Source organism: Fonsecaea multimorphosa (genome assembly GCF_000836435.1).
Source record: "Fonsecaea multimorphosa CBS 102226 unplaced genomic scaffold supercont1.9, whole genome shotgun sequence".
Classification (NCBI taxonomy): Eukaryota; Fungi; Ascomycota; class Eurotiomycetes; order Chaetothyriales; family Herpotrichiellaceae; genus Fonsecaea; species Fonsecaea multimorphosa.
The window spans coordinates 1,089,470-1,102,826 of NW_015971643.1; the positions used below are offsets into that span (position 1 = coordinate 1,089,470).

Consider the following 13,357-nt stretch of genomic DNA (forward strand, 5'->3'; position numbering starts at 1 on the left):
TCATTGGGCGCCCGGCGTCCAGGCAAAGGCAGCACCCACGCACCGCCCACGCCCGCCCGGCTTGCCTGAGGGACAGCGTCACCTGAAGTCACTAGGGTACTAGGGTACTTGTAGTGCCCCTCGCCCTGCGCCCGCCCTCTATTCCTCAGTTACTGCGTCCAGCACCTTCTGCCGCCTGCCGTCTGCCAAGCGTAGCCTTCTTTCAGTTTAAACTGCGATCCAGTCGGCTGAAGGAAAGTCGATCTCTCTTCCCTCTCACCACTGACCACATAACAACCACCCTTTGACCAACCGATCAAACCTCTTGACACTACCGCCTCCTTTCTCGCGACAACCTCATCGTAACCTCTTAATAATTAATTCTTCTCTTCGCACATTCCTCAGGTTTGTACGCTATCCTTTATCCTATTGACTTCATTACCAACCCAGGTTGACTCAGATCGTAGCCCCACGTCCCCCTCGATATCGACCACCTTTGGCCTCAAAAATCCTCTCTACCTCACATTTTCAGCCATGGCTCTAAAGCGAATCAACAAGGAACTTACAGATCTTGGCCGGTGAGTCCTCTTTGCACCCTAGATGTGCGGCAGGAGTGTGCACGAGGCCGACTTGGGCCTGATAAGATCATACGGGGTTGTTGGAATGGCTATACTGATTATCTCGGACGCAGTGATCCTCCCTCCTCATGCTCAGCTGGTCCCATGGGAGACGACCTGGTGAGTAAAGAGTCCTGGAAAACCGCCGGAGACCGACGCGGCGGTCGAGCGGATGTCGCTTGCTAACATCAGTACCAGTTCCACTGGCAAGCAACGATCATGGGTCCTGTAAGTCATTATACCCCTGACTACGTTAACCTCCGCGACTGACCAAATTTTTGCAGAGTGACAGCCCATTCCAAGGCGGTGTCTTCTTCCTGGCCATCCACTTCCCTACAGACTACCCCTTCAAGCCACCGAAGGTCAATTTCACCACTCGAATCTACCACCCCAACATCAACTCCAACGGCAGCATCTGCCTTGATATCCTCCGAGACCAGTGGAGCCCCGCTCTGGCAATATCGAAAGGTTTGCACGGTCGCCGCCTGCCTGATTAGAAACGTATGGCTGACCAATTGAACAGTCCTTCTATCCATCTGCTCTATGCTTACCGACCCTAACCCTGACGACCCACTTGTTCCGGAGATCGCTCATGTGTACAAAACCGACCGTGCTCGATACGAGGCAACCGCCAGAGAATGGACGAGAAAGTTTGCAATCTAGTTCAGGTGACAGGATGGGAGGTGGTGGTTGTTAGCTGTGCTCGGCAGTGCCAAGCGGCAGGGGCGATGTTGCTGCTTCAGACGAGAATTGGCCGTGTTTGGTATGGAGCTGCGGCGACGATGACAGCCATTACACAAGGGATTTGCTAGATGAGCCGCGACTCCACGGATACTGTTGGCAGAGTATGACACATGCATTACACCGAGGGTGCAACGACAAGCAACGGGAGAAACAGGCGCAGACGTTATGGGGGAATGTTTATGTCCAGCAGCACGATCTCGGATGAACTCTTATGATGCATTACACCAAGGCGTGCTTGAGGGATAACTGACAAACTGTGCTTTTGGCTTACCCCACTACTTGTTTCTTTTCTGGTCTTTTGGTCTTTGGCCCCGTGATCAACCTGTTCAGCTCCGTCCATTCACATTTCGAAACTCTTCGACTAGATCAGACAGGTGTTGACGCCTGAGATTTGATGTATGCTGCAGCCGCCTTGCCCCAATCTTGCAAGAGTGATTCGTAGGCTGCGAAATGACCGCATGAGTCGCCAAGGTTGATGGGACCAGACCTGGCCAGTGACCACCCAATTAGAAGGCTTGTTCGGGCTGCGAAAGCCGCACTCCGATGGAGGCGATGGAGGCGATGGAGGACGAGGCTCCAACTCACTGGCAGCTTGCAGGCTCCAAGTGCGCCAAGGCACGTGCCTCTACAAAGCCCACCCTGGACATGGCGGTGGGATCGTGGTTGCGTGGCCTGATGGGCCCGTCGTGGGCACCCGTGGGAGTTGTACGTAGTATGTGTAGGAAAGCCTTGCATCAACTGAAACAAGGAGGCAACAAGGAGGCTGAGCGGCAAACACGACGGGGACGTGCAAAGAGTTGGTTTTCCGGCGTCGGCTGGCCCGTTTCGGAGGCTCCCAGCCCCTGGCGCGTTTCACCAGGCCTCATCCACCGCCCATGGCCGCCAAATCATCGTCTCTCAAAGCCTTTTCTCGACCTCTTTCGACGTCCGACTCAAAAGCTTCGTCCACAGCGTCTGGCTACGTCTGGCTTTCGCTTCTTGCCGGGTCTCGACGCCTGTCACGCTGTCTCCAGCGACCATGTGGATATCCAAGCACTGGACTCTGTCTTCCGATTGACCTCTGCTGCTCCATCTGTGGCTCTGGCCTGCGGGATCTGCACCTGCCAACCCTCCCCCTGAGAATTGCATGAAAAAGGTCGACAAACTCTGCCATGCCACTGATGTTTATTCTGTAGCGAGAAGCGCCCAAGGGGGAGGGGAAATGGTAACTACAATTGTGGCCCTATTTCTCGATCGTCCTGTTGACTTGTGCTGATCATCATCTTCCCTTCTTCCCTGGCCCGGTGCGCTTTCTTTGGATTCTTGTATAGATTTTTGGTGTTGAACACACTGCTCGTTTCGCTTCTGACACGCCGAGACAGGCTTGTGTGGTGCTAACGTTCCCCGGGTATCCTGGTTGTACGAGGCAAGTATACCCAAGTCCTAAGCGAGGCCGTCATTTCCTTCATACTAATACTGTGTCAAGACAGTGTTTCGAAACCATCGTGGGAAGTCGTCGCAAGTCTCTACCCTGCCACAGCCTCGGTTGCCGAATTGCAGTGTGCAGTGGACCGTCATTGGAAACAATTTCGTATCAGGTTGTTCTGGACCGCAGCTCTACGACCTTACATTATCGTCTGCCCGCCATGAACACCTCGACGCCACCGCCCTATCCTTCCTACTTCTACGAAAAGCCGCTGGGACGGTCCAACACTACGACGCACAATAATGCTCCAATGTATTACATCGAGAAGCCGTTGGTCAGGTCAAACACGTCGTCGACATATTCCTCGATGGCGGACCGCACAAGATCAACTCCACTGTCGAGGATGCTGCTGTCTGGAGAAGTGAGCGGCGAGGCGCCCCGGGATCTAAACATGAGAGAAAAGTTCGAGCGGTGGATGGTCAACGAGGGCTCGCGGCGGATCGTGGTGGGAGTGTTCGTGCTGGTACACGGACTGGTCTTTGGCTTCGGCTTCATGAACTACCAACTCAAGGACAACTTGACGGGAGCGCGGGCGACCTTTGGCATCACGTATCCCATTGCGAGGTCGGCCGCACTGGTGCTGCACTTCGACGTCGCCTTGATCCTCTTCCCTGTGTGTCGGACGCTGATATCGTTGCTGCGCCAAACGCCTCTAAACAGCATCGTTCCGTTCGACAAGAACCTGACCTTTCACAAGCTCGTCGCCTACTCGATCGTCTTCTTCACATGGGTCCACACCATTGCGCATTGGAACAACTTCGCCCAGCTCGCGGCTAAAGAGAAACTGGGCTTCGTCGGCTTTCTCAAGATCAACTTTGTGACGGGCCCGGGCTGGTCTGGCTACGTCATGCTCTTCTCCTTGATGGCCATGCTCTTCACGTCCATCGAAAAGCCGCGACGTGCCAATTACGAACGGTTCTGGTCCGTCCACCACCTCTTCATTGTCTTTTTCGTCTTCTGGTCCGTCCACGGCGCTTTCTGTATGATCAAGGCCGACACCGCTCCGTTCTGCTTCGGGACGGGCGTCTTCTGGGAGTACTGGATGTACGGAGGCTTCGCGTACCTTCTGGAGAGAGTCCTCCGCGAGATCCGCGGCCGGCACAAGACCTACGTGACCAAGGTCATCCAACACCCCAGCAACGTCGTCGAGATCCAGATGCACAAGGAGAAGACGAAGACGCGTGCAGGCCAATATATCTTCCTCTGCTGTCCCGAGGTCTCCATCTGGCAGTACCACCCTTTCACCCTGACCTCGGCGCCAGAGGAAGACTACATCTCGGTGCACGTGCGGATGGTGGGCAACTTCACCAAGGCGCTCGGCAAGGCGCTAGGCTGCGAGGACAGCAAGGGTCGTGGTGACGCCAAGGGTGACGGTGCCAAAAAGCCTCGCTCCGAAGTTGTCTCTATGGCTCCAGGGGGGTTGCAGAAGCTCCTTCCGCGGATCTACGTCGACGGGCCCTTCGGATCCGCTTCCGAGGACGTGTTCAAGTTTGAAACGGCGGTGCTGGTCGGTGCGGGTATTGGAGTCACACCCTTTGCCAGTATTCTCAAGTCTATCTGGTATCGAATGAGCCAAGGTGGCGGCAGCCACACGCGCCTGAGAAAAGTCTACTTTTTCTGGATTTGCCGCGACTTCGGGTCTCTGGAGTGGTTCAAGAGTCTGCTCACGGCCATTGAAGCCCAGGATAAACAACACGCCATCGAGATCCACGCTGTATGTTCTCTCTTCCCCCTGGTCATTTAAAGCCGAACTGTGCTAACTGTTTTGCCTCCAGTACCTCACTGCCAAGATCTCCGCCGCAGATGCCAACAATATCATGCTCAATAGCAGCGACACCGATGCCATCACGGGACTGCGCACGCCGACGAACTTTGGCCGTCCCAACTGGGACATGGTCTTCCGGGCGATTCGCAAACTACATTCCCCCGGCGAGGCGGGCGTGTTCTTCTGCGGTCCCAAGGGCCTGGGCTCGCAGTTGCACATACTGTGTAACATGTACAGCGAGGGTGACAAGGGCTTCAGCTTCGTATGGGGCAAGGAGAACTTCTAATCTCCCGGTCCCTCTTTCCTTTCACTTGACTCACTTTGTTGTCATTGAGAAGCGTTATAGCAACTTGGATACTGGAGGGATACTTGGCTCAAGGCAAGACTTTTGTCTTGTTTTTAGGAAAATCTGGGAAATTGGGGCAGCAGCCAAACGCTTATGGACCGGTTGCCCGCTTCGTTGGGCACACTGTGTCCAGAGCTCGACCTCAACAAATGACAAGCATGTCCTTGCCACAAAAGATTGGCACTTTTCAAAGGGTTGTCATGTTGTTTGTACACCAACGTTTTACATATAGAAGATACCACGATACATCATACCACCTCGGTCAACGAGGCTTACGAGACGAGATAGAGAAACGAGGAGCTTTTTCAGAAAACGGCGAAAACACGACGCGTCCGACCTTTTCCATCCTTGTAGTTGTTGCCTTTACAGTCTTTTGCCTTGTGGGATGCCGAGTACCTCCCAACCTAAATGAATTACAGATAATGCACTTTCTATTCTGGCCACAGGAAACATGTCAACCGAACCGGGCCGCCAATGCATCCTTGAACCACGAACGCCGTTGTTCTCACGCACCCTGCATAACCATCTCCTAACTCTATAACAAAGGGCCATGACTTTTGTCTGCGGGATCATGGGAGGCCATGTCCTGGGTTCTGCTTCAAGCTGTAGACCTCGAAGCCCTTCCTTACAGCCCTGCCCCTACCGCCCTTCAACAAGGCATTCAACTCGCTCCCATGAACCACAGCGAAGAGAACCATGGTGGTGAACATCAGGCATGCGTCAAAGACGTACAAAAACACCTCGTGCGAGATTATGTAGCCGGCGTTCCCCTGGCCGTATTCGACCAGCCGGAAGACGGAGCGCACGAGGATGAGGAGACTTCCCGCGTAGAGGGTGTACATGTGTTTCTTCCAGACGGCCGCGATGTCGAGGGTGTTGGCGAGGACTTTTGAGGTGGGGTCCTTGCGGAGGCGGAGGTGGAAGGTTAAGCCGGTGACGACGAAGAAGGAGAAGAAGACGACTTGAACCAAGAGGCCGCCGATGATGATGTTCTTGCCCGTGTTGATGGACGACTTGGTCTTGCCGGCCATCATTCCTCCACCTGGAGAGAGAGTGTCAATGATGAGCAGAGAGCGTGGTTGCAAAACCGACAGAACATACCAGACGCTTGCATCAGAAACGACAAGACATCCCCCGCGACGAAGATCTTTGTCAACCACCTCGGGTTGACGGGTGAATGCCTCGTCCCGTCCGTGAGCAAGATGATCCGTCCGAGCTCCATGTATATGCTGGCCGCGAACAGCGCGGGCGCCACGAGGATGAGCACCGACTGCAGCACGTACGGCCCGACGCTCCAATGATCGGGGCTCTCTTGAGATCCAATCGCCCGGCCGACGTAACCCGCGGCCTCAAAGTACCCGCCGACGCAGAAGGGGATCAAGAACCATGTCCGTGTGCGAAGGAGCTGGTACGTGTGCAGGAGAGAGGCGAGGGCGAACAGGGCGATGAAGATCACGGCCGCGGCTAGGGAGGGGTCGTAGCGGTAGAGTTTAAAGCCCGAGTCTTGTGCCATAGTGGTCGATGTTGGGGGGTGGTTTAGACAAGAGTCCGTTTAGGCAGTGTGGACGGGCGAAGAAACAACAGGGCAACAGTGCAAAGGGGAAATGGGTAGAGCAAAGAACGAAATGCTCGTTGAAAAGGGGGCCACTGAAATGAGATGGAGGACTCTTGGGGAGGGGAAACAAAACACCTCGAGATTCTCAAACCTCAATATATGTATGCATCGTACCCAACTCTTCATTCCTCTTTTATCTTTGCCTGCTGCCTGGGACACCTTACCTGGAGATTGATGTTGATATGCATCTCTATATTTACGAAGAGTGGAACCATCAGAAAGAGCGCGGATTGAACACGTCGGATTTGTCGATGTATCGAGTCTAGCATGGCGTGCATGGTAAGTACCTAGGTAAGGTGTACGAGACGAGGCCAGGCCGTGGCTGTGTGAATGGGGGGGAGATTTGTTTGACGTCGGGAATACGCGCATAAGGGACGAGGCTCCACACGGGGAAGCGATACGCGTATTCGGCAGACTTGCCTCGATTCTCGTATTGCGACGAGGCTGTGCTGCTCCAATGCTTCTGCACATCTTCCAGCCTTGTCACTTACTGCAACGGCCTTGCGCACGAAGAGCTGACCAGGAGACGTCGACATGCTTCATGGCGTCAATATTGTGATTTGAACATTGCCCATACACTCTGTTGAAACCCCCTTGAATCACGCACCATGTTGCCAGTCGGTAACCCCGGCAGCTCTTTTTTTGGCGATCTGGTACCCTCGTTGAGCTACATTCTGTTGCATTGCACTTGACCTCACCCCAACTTGGATAGAGCTCTGCAAGCCGAACAACGAGGCATCTCTGGGCGAAACCCAGGGGAAGGTAGTAAAGAAGTGAAAGGCTGTACAGATGATGTCGGACGGAGCATTGCTGCGCTCTCCAGAATTTTCCGCCATCTCTTCACCGTCATACCATTCTGGGGACCTGAACGAAGGCCATCCTCTACACGACCTGCAGGGCGTCGAAGCTACAAGGGACGACCCCAGCTGCGAAAGTCTCCTTGAACCTGCCGAACCTGATGACTATGACCCAGAAGAAGCAAGCATTCTAATCCCTCCTCGGGAATTGTTGGAGCGGTCAACTGATGGTGACCGGCTCACTTGGACACGCCAGAACCGACTATATAAGTCCAAGTCCACTTTCCAAGCTGTTTTGCAGTGGATCAAAGGTCCCCAGCCTCCTCGGATCTACCACATTCAATCCTCCAAATGGCTTCAGAATGCGTGCGACCGGCTTCTCGACAGGGTTTTGCCTGGCAGATGGCTCAAATTGGTGGCTCTGCTTGCTCTCTATGTTTTGTGGAGTGGCATGTTCCTTTTGGCGCTGCCAAAATGGGTGATCTCGAGCACTGACCCCGTCTATGGTCGGCCGATCAGGCTGGACTGTACATCTCGTCTATGGTACGTTGCCCGGATGGCGATAGACGGGGCCCGTCACTAACCAGCATATGCAGGCCCAACAGCACCGCCTGCGGGTTGGACGGCCAGGAGTGCCGCCCTTTCGAGGACCACCATTTCGCCTTCGTCTGTCCGGCTGGTTGTAGAGACGCCATGGTGCTCGAGCCTCACTTCATCGGATCTCAGCAAGTCAACTACCGAAGCCTCATTGTCGGAGGACCACGACGTCTTCAGGACTCTGGGTCTGCCATCTACCGCGGCGATTCGTTCATCTGCGCCGCCGCCATCCATGCCGGAGTCACGACCAACTCCCGCGGAGGCTGTGGAGTGCTGTTGCGCACCGGGGAGCGGTCCAACTTCCCCAGCGTCGAAGCCCACGGGATCCAGAGCATTGGATTCCCCTCCAACTTTCCGCTCTCCTTTACCTTCAACTCGTCGTCCAGCAGCTTGGCAGCGCCCGCCGCGTGCAGGGATTCTCGGTGGATGTTCCTGGGCACATCGGTCCTGATTACTTCCATTTTATCCGTCTTCGTCACCTCCCCGGTGACGTTGTTCTGGTCAATCTACATCGGCATGTTCTTCCACGTCGCCCTAATATCCGATCCACCATACTACCAAGACTACGCCGAAGTGGTCTCACTCGCGATTCGACGATTTCTCCCCGCCGCATTTGTGGGGCATGTCATCTATCAATACTGCGTCTGCCGCACCTTGTCCAATCTCAAAGCCCCCCTCGAGAGGGCTGTGCTTTGGCTTGGCGGGTGTTGGGTTGGGGCGTTGAACAACGTCACCTTCGACCGCATACCGATATCGCGACTGACTCCGCACGACCTTCAGCAGCAACCCGGCGCTATGCTGGCGCTGTCGTTGATCATCGGCATCATTCTGATCGTCGCGATCGGACAGGCATGGTGCTTCCGAACCGAGGGTCGCATGGCGCGGTACCTGCTCTTCTACGCCGTCGTGGCCATGTTGTTGACCGCTCTCGTCCTGATATTCCCCAGCATGCACCTGCAACTCCGGATCCACCACTACATCCTGGCCCTGATCCTGCTTCCCGGCACGTCTCTCCAGACCCGCCCCAGTCTGCTGTACCAGGGCATCCTGCTGGGACTGTTCCTCAACGGTGTCGCGCGGTGGGGTTTTGATAGCATCCTCCAGACACCGGGCCAATTGCTCCAAGACGGCGCCGCCCTGGGTAGCGTTGTACCGTCTCTAGCTAACCCGCCGGTCATGGTGGGAGAGGATAACATCACGTTCGACCTCGCCATGTCCTCCGAATCATCGTCATGGGATGGGATCAGCGTGCTGGTCAATGACGTCCTCCGCTTCCTCTCCTTCCCACCCAACGACCCCATGACATTCCAGTGGACGCGCCGTGTGCCCCACGAGCCCGAGTTCTTCAGATTCGCGTACGTGAAAAGGGTGGAATTCGCTGGTGGGGAGTGGTACGGCGATTTTACACCGCCGGCGCTGTGGGAGGGGAATGGGACGTTTGTTCGCGCCGCCACTGCTGTATGATCCCAAGGCTTGTTGTTGTTGTATGAATAGACAGACAGATTTACATGGACAGAAATTTGCGCACAACACACCAAGATCTATATATAGATTGTCAGCGGGGAGATAGCACTCTTGATGATGATTATTCTTGGATTTGCATTTGCCGCTCCTTTTCCCGTCTCTCGCCGGGACTCTTCACAGAACATATTAATACCGGGAATGAAAGCCCCAAAGCTCAACGGCTTTTTTATGACGCGCTCCTCGGAAAAAACAAGATTAGGGCAACGGCATCCTCTTCATGAAGTATGTTCCGTCCATGCAGTAACCACACACCACAAGGTCAACCGGTAGGCCGATGGCGAGTAAGTGTAATTTGGGAATGTTCTCCTCGACCGCCAAGGACACGTATGTGATAGCTCGCCCTTGGGACCACTGCTCGGCTAGCAGGGCGATGATGCGCTTCACCAAGTGAGTCGGACAGTGAGAATGTTCAAAGCCGCGTCCTCCAGCCTCTAGTCGAGGCCAGGTGACGTCCAGTATCTGCTGGAATGTAGAGATGGAATGCCAGGCCAGAGTGAGTTGCAACAAGGCCTCACCCACACTGAACGTATACACGTCAGAGGTATGAGACGTGGAGAAATTCAGAGTGTCAAGAATGAGTAGCATAAGCTGCACCATCCTCTGGGCGCGGCCGACGTCTGAGTGACACAGCGGCGTCGGCGAGTCCTGCTGGGGCTCATCTCCTTGCAGTGTCGCAATCATGACTCGACACAGAAGGTAATACAGAGCGTTCATTGCATCACGATGACTCGAAAAGGTCGGGAAGTCAGTACAGGACGTGACTGAACTGTCGTCATGTGGGGAGCTTTGGCAATCGCATGGCTCCGGCGGTAGCTGAGCTACATCGAGCCTGGACTTCCACACTGACAGTCTGTCTTGCTGAGTCTGCAGGAGACCTATCAGATGTGGACCCCGGACAAAGCCCGTTTGCGCTTCTTCGTACTCTTCTGCCGTGCTCCGCCTGTCAAGCAGCGTGTCCAGATGTTCATGGGCAAGGCGTCCGAGGTCCTGCGATTGATCCGAGACATTGTGAATGCGCGCAACCGTGCGAAATACTACCGCTCTCTTTCGAAGCTCGATGGTTTTGATCAGGATGTCGTATATCAAGTCATCCGAACTCATACCCAAGATGCAGGTGAGGTACAGGTGCTCGATGGTATTTGGCGAGGCGAATTTCGCTTGGAAGTACTCGTCGCTCTCACCTTCAATCAGGAGAGTAGGACGCCGCGAGGTCCGATGGGAGATGGAGAGGCGGTGCCACATTTGCAGTGCTTCGTGCCCGTCTGGCGACTGCAGGAAGGCAGTCCTATGCTGATGAGCGAACTGATGAGCATCCTCTACAGCCAGCCGAAACCTTCGGTGGTCTGTCGATGCGTGATGGTAAATGGCGAGAAGAACCTTAGTAGCCAGCGCCACAGCACAGTCAGCTGGATCATTGCCAGTCTTTCGGGTGTCGCAATATGTAACCGCTAGGTCGTGATATTTTCGTGCCTGGTCGTGGTGTTCTCTATTCACTATTGGGCTGAAGACTGATCTTCTATAATCCTCGCTAATCTGACGCGACTGAATGCGTACATCGAGCATGGCCAAATTAGAAGCCGACAGGCAGAGAACAGCATGGCGAAACGGAGCCGAGGACAGTATGAAGTCGAGAAACCCCTTGGAAGGTCCTGGTAACACGTGGCGAACATGACTGTCGAAGTGTTTGAAATAAATCCCGCCCGTGTCTTCTTCGCTAAGTGGAGCCATGAGAGGGATCGCCGTTGATCTTGTTCTTACAAAGCTTAGACCGTACGACGAAGGCGTCCTTTTGGTTTGGGACATGGTCCGATCCATTGATCGAGGTGTCGGCGTCTTCCTGGGACCAAGTGCTTGAACCTGACCGGCATCATATTGACGAAATGAGATGTCCAATCCATATTCGCAAGCTAATGAGAGCCTGTGGCACGCCCGACATACTGGCTTTGTCTCGTCACACTATGGGAGTAGTCAAAGGACGGACCATGGACACTAAAGGTGGAACTCACCAGCTTTCCCCTGCGACGGCATGCCTTGCACCCGGTGTGGCCACGGCGGATCTTACCAGAGCGCGATCTGACGGCAAATGCTCTTGCAGCTGCCATAGCTTTGGCGAAATGGTAGTAGAATAAGGAGGAACAGACAGGTGGGTGATGATATTGAAATGGAAATGTTTCAACAGCATGTCCGAATGAGGCATAATTTTACGCCCCGGTATTGAAACGGCCACTTTTCGATGCGAATTGCGCCACTGGGCGAAATGTCCTGTCCCAGATTGAACCTTGGAAGTTAAGGCGCTCATTGTGGTATCTGACAAGTAGTACTGTATTGTAATGCTGTGGTATAGGAGGCGTGGTAGATGGTACCTAGCTCGCTAGGTAAAGGTGTAAGTGTCTGACAGTGGTTGATATAGGTGCAGGCGAGCAGGCTACCTAGGTGGGTCGTGACTGACAGGGCCTAACATCGTTTGCCAATAGGCAGCGGGCGTTGTAGCGTTTGTCTGCCCGCCAGTGCCTGGCCGGAGACTATCTCAAAGACCAAGACCTTACAAGCCTCGTCACCGAGATGCTAGGAACGGACGACTCAATCTGCCTCGACTTTTCAGGCAATATTTTACGCCTCGAGTCCATTGATGACATTCTCCGAACCGTTCCCCACATGATCAGGAGCTCTATGAAACGTGACTCCACCACCTATATTTTGTTCGTAGCACGAGCGTACATAAAAGGCAACATGGCTCCGAAGCATTCCAGTGCCTTCTCCGCCCGAACTTGACGCAAGGTGCGTCGCCAAAATGGTCCTTGGAACCTGGAAAAAGTATGCGTCGAGCTCTCTGATTCGCCGATCGTCGCAAACACTGGCAGTCATAGAGAAGACTGCTTATATCTATGGAGGCGAGCTGCGCCCTCGTGAGCCTGTCGACCCAGGCGTCTACGCTTGCTCGATTGGTCAAGGTGGGCGCCTCCCGCGATCTTAGCATTAAGTAGCACAAACATCTGCCGCTTTGAATACTAATGTACTTCTCCAAACAGACTCATCTTCTCCAGGACGCCGAGTCTCTGCTGTTATGGTGCCACGGGCGCCACAGTCTCGCGTTGGCTCGGCTTCCACGGCTCTGAAAGGCAGAGTCTACGTCTTCTCGGGACGCGGTGGCACAGCCATGGCACCGATCGAAGAACACGGTGCTTTCTGGAGTTTTGACCCTGCCACTCAATCCTGGTCTGAAATCATACCGCGAGACCCTCAGTCACCATTCCCTCCCGGTCGGAGCTATCATGCTCTCACAAACGATGGCAATGACACAATATATCTGCATGCTGGCTGCCTAGAGAAGGACAGACTCAGCGATTTGTGGTCGTTTAGTGTGTCTCAACGGAAATGGCTGCAGCATGCTGCAGCTCCGGATCCAGCCAGAGGCGGCACATCGATCGCTTTTGCGCGGGAGAAGCTGTGGCGCATGAATGGATTTGACGGAACAAAGGAGCAAGGTGGAACTCTCGACGTCTTTGACCCTAGGGATGGTAACTGGAACACGATTTCGTTTGCTGCAGACGACCAGGAGGGACCTGGGCCGAGGAGCGTTTGCTGCTTGCTGGCATTGAAAATACGTGGCCGTGAGAGTCTCTTGACCATGTTCGGAGAGAGTGATCCAAGTAATTTGGGACACCAAGGTGCTGGCAGAATGCTGGGAGATATATGGGTTTTTGACATTGACTCTGGACACTGGCAAGAGGTCCGCTCCTGGGAAGGACAAGACAAACCTCTGCCGCGTGGGTGGTTCGCCGCCGACGTGGTCGCCGACTCGAGTGTTATAATTCAAGGTGGGCTCGCGGCGTCAAATGAACGACTTGACGACGTTTGGATGTTGGAGTTTAGTTGAGTCGATTTCAGGCAAAAGATATCTGTCTCAA

The 13,357-nt window shown here is 54.4% G+C and overlaps 6 protein-coding genes across 6 annotated transcripts; 4 read left to right on the plus strand and 2 right to left on the minus strand.

The window, feature by feature from the left end:
* Window positions 1-513: 513 nt before the first annotated feature.
* Z520_05556 (ubiquitin-conjugating enzyme E2-16 kDa) lies at window positions 514-1,259 on the plus strand (the record flags this gene model as incomplete). Its single annotated transcript, XM_016776059.1, has 5 exons — window positions 514-557; window positions 671-716; window positions 795-824; window positions 881-1,064; window positions 1,120-1,259. 5 exons carry the CDS (start codon window positions 514-516, stop codon window positions 1,257-1,259), a joined length of 444 nt encoding a protein of 147 aa, XP_016633218.1.
* A 1,706-nt stretch (window positions 1,260-2,965) lies between these two features.
* On the plus strand, window positions 2,966-4,856 carry Z520_05557 (uncharacterized protein; the record flags this gene model as incomplete). Its single annotated transcript, XM_016776060.1, has 2 exons — window positions 2,966-4,519; window positions 4,581-4,856. 2 exons carry the CDS (start codon window positions 2,966-2,968, stop codon window positions 4,854-4,856), a joined length of 1,830 nt encoding a protein of 609 aa, XP_016633219.1.
* A 629-nt stretch (window positions 4,857-5,485) lies between these two features.
* On the minus strand, window positions 5,486-6,429 carry Z520_05558 (uncharacterized protein; the record flags this gene model as incomplete). Its single annotated transcript, XM_016776061.1, has 2 exons — window positions 5,486-5,958; window positions 6,018-6,429. 2 exons carry the CDS (start codon window positions 6,427-6,429, stop codon window positions 5,486-5,488), a joined length of 885 nt encoding a protein of 294 aa, XP_016633220.1.
* Window positions 6,430-7,323: 894 nt separating this feature from the next.
* Window positions 7,324-9,389, plus strand: Z520_05559 (uncharacterized protein; the record flags this gene model as incomplete). Its single annotated transcript, XM_016776062.1, has 2 exons — window positions 7,324-7,871; window positions 7,925-9,389. 2 exons carry the CDS (start codon window positions 7,324-7,326, stop codon window positions 9,387-9,389), a joined length of 2,013 nt encoding a protein of 670 aa, XP_016633221.1.
* Window positions 9,390-9,644: 255 nt separating this feature from the next.
* On the minus strand, window positions 9,645-11,551 carry Z520_05560 (uncharacterized protein; the record flags this gene model as incomplete). Its single annotated transcript, XM_016776063.1, has 2 exons — window positions 9,645-11,405; window positions 11,456-11,551. The coding sequence occupies 2 exons, from the start codon at window positions 11,549-11,551 to the stop codon at window positions 9,645-9,647; spliced, it is 1,857 nt and encodes a 618-aa protein (XP_016633222.1).
* A 689-nt stretch (window positions 11,552-12,240) lies between these two features.
* Window positions 12,241-13,326, plus strand: Z520_05561 (uncharacterized protein; the record flags this gene model as incomplete). Its single annotated transcript, XM_016776064.1, has 2 exons — window positions 12,241-12,400; window positions 12,479-13,326. 2 exons carry the CDS (start codon window positions 12,241-12,243, stop codon window positions 13,324-13,326), a joined length of 1,008 nt encoding a protein of 335 aa, XP_016633223.1.
* Between the last annotated feature and the right edge of the window lie 31 nt (window positions 13,327-13,357).